The following is a 10,010-nucleotide window of genomic DNA, read 5'->3' as shown; positions in this document are numbered from 1 at the left end:
CCACACACATTGGTAAGTTGGTAAGGCCAGAGACATAAACAGTAAGTTTTTCTCCAAACAGCTCGGTGAAACCTCCCTTCTGGAAAACACCACATTCCTTTTGGTAGAGGGGTTTAATCTTTTCTCCACACCTACTATATCTCTTGTCCTACTCTCTTTCATGAAAGCCTGCTAACTGAAGGCTCAGTCTGGAGAAAAACTGACCCCTGAAAATGCCATAGAATGAGGTATGTGTCTACAAGAAACGAAAACATGCAACATTTTCTTTTTTAGGAGGCGAACTTAAATCATAATGTTCCACTACCAGTTAATGACCTCTCACCGCTAAATGTTTCTTTGCTGGACATTGCTAATATTCACGGAGAAAAGAATTCCTTTAAATTAGGCTGTCATCAATTGCAGATCTCAATTTTTTTTTTCTTCAAGCAATAAAGTTTACATCATTAGGGAACTAATTGAAATTACCAAGGCAATCAATATACATTTTGAACAGAAGTTGTTGAATCTTGGAAGACTTTTGCAGTATTGTACAGCAGATTTTTCATAAACAAAAAATTCTTAAAATAAGTTATTAAACTTATTGATTGAACAGGGTCAAGAAACCCATAAGCTCAGAAGAATCATCAGAAGAACAAATCACAATCTAGACCTCAATCATCATTATCACCATCATTTCTGCTCTTGTTGACCTGATGGGGGCAGGCACAGATGACTTCCGACTAATTTCATTCAAAGCCTCACATACTTTCAGACGTGTCCACTTTGAGATGTTTCGGACTCCACACATTTCATTTAAAACAATCAGATACCCCACCAACCCTTTTCCCCCTCCATTCAGTAGATTAGCTCTAATTTTGATTTGTAATTTTAATTCTAATGAATTTGGTACAGAGTAAAAAAAAAGTCAGCTCAAACTCACCACTGGCTCTCTCTCGGGACTCGGAGGTCGTGACCCCCCATTGACAACCCTCGGTGGACCAGCGGGGGGAGGTCCTGTGGTAGTAGCTCCAGCCACAGAGCCTGTCCCAGCAGACACACCCTCTGCTTTTTTCACTGGTGTCTTAACGTCCTTCTTGGGCTGCTCAAGTTTGGACAGGTCCATCCTCTCCACTGGGACCCACTCATCCAAACGTTTATTGTCTGAAAAAGTAGCAAACAATGAAATTAAATGAAACAAATCATGGCTTTAAATATTTCTGTACCAAATCAAACAAATATACAAGATTCTAAACTTTAAAACAAAAAGAAAAACCTGGTAAACTTTTATCACAACAAAATAATTTTATTTTTTTGGAATAAATTTAGTCTTTATATAACTTCCAGACTAAATCATTATACAACTGACCTGATCCAAGGCACACACAAGAAAAACAAAAATGTTTGAATATCACAAAGCAGCATAAAACAGTTTGTGTTTGAAGTGCTAAGGGTTCCACACAACGCCACCACAATTTTCTAATGCAATTCTATTATCACACACAGTATATTTCTAACAATGCAAGGGCCTTCAAATATCACTTACAGTCTTCATAGTGAATATAATAGAGCTTTTTCCCATTCAATTCTTTTATGCTGAGGATCTCAGAGGCATCTGAAATTGAAAAAAAGAATTACAGTGATGAATTAAAAACATATTTAATATACTTATCAAGATGCAACCTACATATGGTCTATTATGAACATTGTGAAATTTACATATATTTTTTCTTATAAGTTCTTGGTATAAGAACGACCCTCGACGAAAACTCATCTTTTGTGCATTGAGTCTTGCTGTTGAGAGAGAGGGAGGGAGGGGGGGGGGGGAGAGAGAGAGAGAGAGAGAGAGAGAGAGAGAGAGAGAGAGAGAGAGAGAGAGAGAGAGAGAGAGAAAGAGAGAGAGAGAGAGAGAGAGAAAGAGAGAGAGAGAGAGAGAGAGAGAGAGAGAGAGAGAGAAAGAGAGAGAGAGAGAGAGAGAGAGAGAGAGAGAGAGAGAGAGAGAGAGAGAGAGAGAGAGAGAGAGAGAGAGAGAGAGAGAGAGAGAGAGTTGGAAGACGACCACTGTATAAACAGCAGAGCAGCAGTGTGGGGCAAGGACGTGTTTTTGCCATACCTCACAGAAGTGTTCAGAAGTAGATCTGATTCCACCCAGCATACTTCAGTTGGATGTGGGGAGTCTGCGGTCCCTTAAAGGCACATATCTGGTATTGTCACAACCAGTGTCAACGTATTTCCACTTCAACAGAGATTACACACTTCACAACACTTGCATACGTTCTAAAAATTAAGTTGTAGTAAGAAAATGACCATGGTGGAGCAAAAGAAGTGGAAAAGCTTCTCGGTCAGGAAAAAACAGCTGATCATGACAGAACGTGGGATAAAAATCAATGTCGAAACTCAAATCTACAAATCTAAGCCACTGTGAACCCAACGCAAATCATCTTTGTGCAGCAAAGGGGACATCATTCTTGTAAAACTTTTACCCAATTGTCCACCATTGTCTATTCCCCTTGAATAGCCTGAAATTCATAATTGCAAAAAGATTTCCGCATCCCGCCAATTTAGTAACGTGTGTGCTAAACTATAAACTGTATATATATAGTTTCATTTAAAACAATCAGATACCCCACCAACCCTTTTCTTCTACATATATATATATATATGTGTGTGTGTGTGCATATCTATGGAAATGTTTCCGGCATTTGATAAAATTAGACTGCTCTCATGCTGTCAACAACCTAACTGCTTAACTCTAGATCAGTTTTTACCTTTAAAAATCTAATAAAAATATTTGATGATTCTGAGAGGCTATAGTAGTTTTAAAATCTATCCACTTTGCTTCTTCTACATAGAATAACTTTAGTTTAGACTTGATTCTGGTGAGTAACCAAAGAAACTTTTGAAGAAAAGAAGAATCCACCCGACCCCCATATTATACCATAAATATACTTTATTAAGTGGTTGCTGCATTTTACTCAAATCATTTTTATCTGTCCGCAATCTTGGATTCTTTACATTAAAACAAAAAGCAACCCATGAACTGTGAATTCACCAATGTTGCGTTCTGACAGTTCAGTCCACTAGTGCATCGCGCTGAAGAGCAGATATGTTCTGCGGAGGTACTTGTTTCCCTTCTTTCAAACCCATAGACGTATGAACACATTACATCAAGACATGTGTAAAGGTGCAATATCTACAGCAGCAAAATGTGAATGTTTTGCAATTACCATTCTACTTGCCACAGAAGTCCCACTGTGGACCTAAAAGTTAGCGCCCAAAATGACATCAACATTGTACAACGAATGGGACAAGCATTGATTCCAAAGTGGAATGGACTGCCACAACAATTAATTAAAAAGAGAAGAAAAAAAACTGACTCGATCAATACGCAAAACATACAAAGCTTGCATCATTGCAAGGGGGCGACAATACTGCTACTGACGTGAAATTTTGAAAGTAATGGGTACCAATTTGGGCTTACCACGGTGCCACCATATGAGACATGATCAAGAAACAAAAGGTAATACACTTCTTGACATACTTTGAAATATGTCTGTGTCAATTTTTGTTTTTATATGATGAATAGTAGGAACAATACAGGTTTCTCTCTAAGTGCAAAGTTTCTATTGCCACTGTGTATATTATATTCGTGTCATTTACCCTGAGTCGCCCAAATATTGCAAATTAACACAAATAAAAATGTGTACCGGTACTTTCATGTTGTTAATGATAAGTTGCTCAAATATTGCACAAAAAAGCAGTTAAATGTTAAAAAAGGTGTATTTTAACTTTTCCCATTACAGTAATCTCCGCTTAAGATCCCACCGCTTACGATCCCTGTTCGCTTAAGATCCCGTTGTTTTAAGAAAACAGAATTATTACTATAAAAAGTCACCCATAAGATCCTGCTCTGATTTACTCTGAAGGTCTACATTATACATTCGGCTAAGATCCCACATTTCAGATCATGATTTGCCGAACAAAAACCCGGGCGGGCACAGCCGATCAACCAGTGCATTAACCAGAAAACCAGAGGACGAAAATGAATGAAACTTGGTATCCGCATGCGAGCGTCCAATGCCGCCGAATTTCTAGAACCGGAAAAATCGCCGTGTTTGTGTGATTTTCTTCCCCTTTTCAAAAACTAAAAGCTGCTGCTGCATGGACACTGACCAGACAGGTGCACCACATGTCTCTTTTATAGTTGCAAAATTTCAGATCTCCCTGTGTAGTACAGTTTACGTACTAACTTAAAATTACCACCCATCCAGCAATGTAAGACACGAGTCAAAAACTGGGTCACAAACTGAACAAGCTAGCCCGCCGACATGTGAAAGGCCTGTGATCACTAAGCTGCATGTGATTGGCTGCCTAAAATTAAAACTGAAAAGGTCACCAATGAGTCCATTGTGGGTTTCATACCGCTTTGTTAAGTTTAGAAGGGCTGATCAGAAAAGAGCACTGATTCTTTTAAGATCAGTTTTATATCGTTATTTCTGCATCGGAGGAATAAATTCAACTAATTTCTGCCCAGCGTTTTTAAAAATCAGACCATAGTAGTTTTTTAAAAGAAAAGATGGGTAGAAAACTTATTACGTTCTGTATTGCCTCGCAAACCTGTGCCCCCCTATTGTTCAAGCAGTGTCACATAATTTAAAAATTTTCACGACATTGAAAAACTGATAGGACTAGACTCTGCACTAAAAATCACATGACGATGACTAGTTTCATTCATATACTCCAATTCCTTACTGATTTATAATGTGTTCCTTCAAGATACATAAATAACCACCCCACTTTTTTACGACATTTTCATATTAAAAAAGTCCCCTAAAAATTAAGAAAACAAAAAATCCCATAACATATACTTTTTCATTTTGCAATGGATTTTTAAAATTTAAAGACCACAGTTCTAAGAGTTTACTCCTCCTAAGCTTGTTTTAAAGAAATATGGATAAAAATGTAATTTTCCCTTGCCATTGCTAAGCAATTATGCTTTGAGTGCACATAACATCACTACGAGCTTAGTAGCAAGGATTACACTGTGTTAAGCAGCGTTTCTCTCTCTGGCTTACACTTACAGGCCAAGCTGAAAACACGGAACTACCACTACATAATTTTATAGAAGAAATTTGATTTTGTCCCGTTTCATCTTTGGGTGGAAGGGGGCGATTTTTATGGCATTTGAATAGCTTTGATTTTATTTAGCCTTGAGACCTCAGAGTCAGAGTCCAGAGAGAGAGCCCTTACATGTCATGATAATGCCATAGTTGATAAGAACACATGAAGCTACAGCAAGCACCTAGCACACCTCCGTGATCGGCTCAAATATAGGTGACGTATTTCCACCATCTATTTTTGTCGTCTTCCAGGGCTTCCCTTGCCAGTTGACTAGATCTCACCGTGGGGGCCCGCTTTGCTGCTTAGCGTGCGATGGGCTACGTGAGGGCACGCGCATGAGTGTGTGTGCGCACTTGTGCGTGTGTGAGTACAACTTTGAGGAGAACGTAAATTTATGGAACGAGAGTTGCTGAGATTGTTAATGAAAGATAACACAAATTAATACAAACCAAAAAAACATCGGCTAGTTCTAATGAACAGTTACTGGCGAAGGAAACCCAAGAGTCTTGTGGGAAACATCGGAAGACGACGAAAATAGATGGCGGATATATGTCGTCTAGATTAGATCTAAATCTATATTTGGGCCAATCACAGGGGTGTGATTGGCCTAACCTAGATTTTATGTACTATTTATAGGCCGGCTCTATTTCTCCGAACGTTCAGGAAAATAAACTTGAACTTTTATTTCTCCGAACGGTTTCCGTTCTCGAGATTTGTTGATAATAAGCGAATGGAGTGGCCCGTGTGTGTGTGTGAGTGAGTGTGCATGTGAGTGTGGGTGAGTGTGCATGTGTGTGTGTGTAATGTGAGAACGGGAGGAGGGTTTCTTTTTTTAAAATGAATGATGTTAGTTTTTGCTGAGTGACTAAATGCAAAATAGGTCACTGCCAAGGTCGAGCAGTCTTGTTTTTTCGCAGTACCTTTTCAAGGTATTTTCAAATGAAGTATAAGTATAGTCAGGGAACGTTGCCCCAACCACAACTGAAGTATCTGAAAATGAAGTGACTATTTCTCCGAACGTTCTGAGAAATAGTGCCGATCTTTATTTCTCCGAACGGTTTCCGGCCTCGTGATTTTTTGCCTATTTGCGAGAGTTCGGCGCCAACTTTCATTCTGACATTCTGCGACGTCTGGGAAGGAGTAAATTTTGGGGTCTAGATCTAGATCTATTTCACTTTTCAAGAGCTAGTCTACAGATTTTTAGAAGAGTGTAAAAACGTGAAAAAGAAAGGTTTCACAACAGAATGAAATCAAAATTAGAACAGCCCATAAACGACCACAAAAATAAACAAATAAGGGCGTGTGTCCACCTGTCCGAAGAAGATTGGCTGTTTTAACCCTAAATGTGCGTAATTTTTAAAAAAGTACAGGATATTACATGCCAGTGTCAGTACATGTAATCAGTTTTGGTGGAACGCTCTTACATAACACATTAAAAAATATATATATATATGCACATGTATATATATTTAGAATCTAATGAAGGTAGGAACATCAAATCAAATGACGTTACACTATACAACACCCCCCCCTTCCCCTTAACAAAAAAAAATAATAGAAAAACAACACATCAGAACAATATAACAAGAAAAAAAAATTACTCACCAACAAAATAAAACACCACAAAGAGGGCAAAATAAAAGAGGAAAAGCAATACAAATCGAATGTAACTGTAACGTATTCAACAAATCAACGTGACAACAAGTGAGAAAGAGACGAAGTGAAGCTAAGTGAACTTTCTTTCAAAAGTAAAGAGGTTCGGTTTCTTTTTTTTCTTCTTGACTTTTATCCCCCGATTCGGGAATAAAAAAATAGAGCCGCGATTGATTGGTCGCCGCCGCGACAAACGCAGATGCTACTTCTATGTGTCGTTATCAATAACCCTCCATAGATCTAGATCTACACAGCACACGAGTGAACACAACACCTTAAGTTTAAGAGCAGCACTCTTCATAGGCAACACGTCATATCTGTGGCGAAAAACTGTTTGGAACTGTAGCATTTCTCTCTCTATGTATAAATATTTACTGCGGACATTTTTTGGACCGATTGAACCATATTGTATACGAACAATCTTTGGTAGCCTATAATATTAATTATAGATCTATATCCGAAATTTGCGGGAAAGGGTGTGATTTCAGAGTGTTCGGAGAAAAAGTGCCCAGCTTTTATTTTTCCCGAACGTTTGGAGAAATAGTGCCCAGCTTTATTTTCCTGAACATTCGGAGAAATAGTGCCCAGCTTTATTTTCCCGAACGTTAGGCGAAATAGTGCCGGCCATCTGAAAATTCAGACATTTAAAAATCTCTAGCTCTAGAAATTGAATTTGATGCAAAAATGCTTCTTCCCAGTCCTCGCAGAATGGCAGAATGAAAGGATGATGCCCAAATCTCCCAAATAACCCAAAAAATCTCGAGATCAGAAACCGTTCGGAGAAATAGAGTTCAACTTTATTTTCCCGAACGTTCAGAGAAATAGTCACTTCGTTATTTATATTACTATAATAACAAATAAGTCAAGCCCTGCCTTGGGTCTACAGGCTTTATTTCATTCCTCAGTTCAGATGACAGAGTTCTGTCTTCCACTTCCAGTCCATCACTCATCACTCCACCTTTTCCTTTTTGGCTGATGTTAGGGGACCGTACGCCCCAATAGCGCTTGGCGCGAGGGGACCGCGCGTCCTTAAACCGATGCGAATTTCGGGTGCGAACTACTTTTTTCGCACCAACCTTTTTGTCCTTATCCATATACCGGAATTTCGCATGGCCGAGTCCGAAATTCGCATGCGAAGATTTTGTTTCGCACGAGGGAGCAAAACTTTTTTCTTCGACACCCGAATTCTTCGTGAAGTGGACGGGGCTCATTTCCCGCCAAATCTACTTCAAAGGAACGAAGCAGCATGGAAGCACTAGGTAAGTGGGAAAACGTCGAAATGTTGATTTCCTTGGTTCGAGAGAGAAGTGTTAAAATTAAAATTGAAAAGAGATGTTTATTTTCAAGGTGGCTGCCATTTCCATGGCAACCACTTTTTCTTTAAAGTTTGTGGGAAACTTTCAGAGTCTTTTAATTTATCTATGCTATCATTTATCGTATAAATCATGTAATAACAAAAATAGCATTTCACCTACCCCCCCCCCCCCCCTCCTTAAACGCACTTGAATATATAACTTTTAACATACATTAATTATAACTTAAGATTGCTGTCTGTGCCGCAGCCTCATCAGCCAGCACTGTCGGTGACAGGACCGAAGCTTCGAAAAGAGAACGACCCAAGAAAGCAAAGCTTATGAAGGAAGGACCATCATCAAGTCTGGGCGAAGCAATTTAAAGCCTGCTTTCGTAGGAACAGGAGTTCTAACAGCAAAATTCTCTCGTTTTCAACGCAGAGTGCTTGCTCTGACAGAACTGGAGCATTGATTTCAGTCATGAATTTCGGGTATATATATGGAAGGAGGGCTCTTTTTTCATAGCATCGTTTTTTCGGGCATATGGAAAGCCAGCTTATCGCACCTTGTATGAAGCAGGAAAGAGCTCTCAAGTAGTACAAGAGATGAAGAGATACAGGCTGCACATACTAGGAGTCAGCGAAACACACTGGATAAGTTACTGAGGATCAGATGACAGATCCCAGTCAGAGATGAGATAGGAAGAAGGCGGTGGCGATGGATTGGACATACTCTCAGGAAGTCAGGCAGCTGCATAACAAAAAGTTTTAGATTGGAACCCACAGGGCAAGAGATCAAGGGGAAGACATCGTGGAACCTGGAGAAGAATCACAGAAATCGATGTACAGAAAAGTGGGAAGACATGAAATAACATCAAGAGGCTAGCCCAGGATAGAAAAAGGTGAAAGGTGTTTGTCCGTGGCCTATACCCTGGTGCAGGGTGAAAAAGGCAATGATGAATGTTTTGGAGAAAAATGAGTAGTATAATAGTGTGTGTGCTCAGGAGTATTCTGCGTGCAGACGAGAGTACATTTGTAAGCTTTGCGACCTAAAATAAATAGGCCCCTAAGCCCCATTTAATGAGGCTAGTAAACGCTGGAAATTTACTCACTTTTGCAAGAGAGAACACACCTGAGCACGCACTCAGTCTTGATAGCACGCAAGATGCAAGATCAACTCACATTCAGTGACAATAACAATAACATGAAAAGAAAGGAAAAAGAAGACAGCTTGGAAAAGGTAGATGAAAAGCAAAGCAAACTATTGTAGAGACTTGACAGAACGTCCGGTTGTGAACTTAGCACAGACGAATTAAAATTTATTTGCAAGCGCATTACATATAATATTATAAGCCTGTCCACATTAATAATAGGCCGGCACTATTTCTCCGAACGTTCGGGAAAATAAAGCTGGGCACTATTTCTCCGAACGTTCGGGAAAATAAAGCTAGGCACTATTTCTCCGAACGTTCGGAAGAATAAAGCTGGGCACTATTTCTCCGAACACTCTGAAATCACACCCTTTCCGCAAATTTCGGATATTATATAGATCTATAATTATAGTTTAGGCCTATCAAAGATTGTTCGTATACAATATGGTTCAATCGGTCCAAAAAATGTCCGCAGTAAATATTTATATAAAGAAATGCTAGTTCCAAACAGTTTTTTGCTACAGATATGACGTGTTGCCTATGAAGGGCGCTGCTCTTAAACTTAATGTGTTGTGTTCACTCGTGTGCTGTCTAGATCTAGATCTACGGAGGGTTATTGATAACGACACATAGAACTAGCATAGATATCTGCGTTTGTCGCGGCCGCGACCAATCAATCGTGGCTCGATTTTTTTGGCCCCAAATCGGAGAATAAAAGTCAAATAAAAAAAATTATAAAAAAAGAAAGAAACCGAACCTCTTTACTTTTGAAAGAAAGTTCACCTAGCTTCAGTTCATCTCTTCCTCACTTGTTGTCA

At 39.2% G+C, this 10,010-nt stretch overlaps 1 protein-coding gene across 2 annotated transcripts in view; it reads right to left on the bottom strand.

Annotated features, from left to right (window-relative positions):
* The window catches only part of LOC101848752 (histone acetyltransferase KAT5), a 54,108-nt gene that overhangs the window by 40,165 nt on the left and 3,933 nt on the right, over positions 1–10,010 (bottom strand). The window contains exons 1-3 of one of the 2 annotated variants that reach the window (XM_005098995.3): positions 2,090–2,595; positions 1,523–1,591; positions 920–1,140 (exon numbers count right to left, since the gene is read on the bottom strand). In XM_005098995.3, the coding sequence (XP_005099052.1) occupies positions 920–1,102 (183 nt within the window). In that variant the 5' untranslated portion in view covers positions 1,103–1,140; positions 1,523–1,591; positions 2,090–2,595. Of the gene's footprint in view, positions 1–919; positions 1,141–1,522; positions 1,592–2,089; positions 2,596–10,010 lie in introns of those variants that run through there. The other variant, XM_013082910.2, reaches the window with a different exon arrangement.

The sequence above is a fragment of the Aplysia californica genome, unplaced genomic scaffold (genome assembly GCF_000002075.1).
Source record: "Aplysia californica isolate F4 #8 unplaced genomic scaffold, AplCal3.0 scaffold00199, whole genome shotgun sequence".
NCBI lineage: Eukaryota > Metazoa > Mollusca > Gastropoda > Aplysiida > Aplysiidae > Aplysia > Aplysia californica.
Note: the sequence above shows the minus strand (reverse complement) of the source record. Positions and strands in the feature narration are given on the sequence as shown.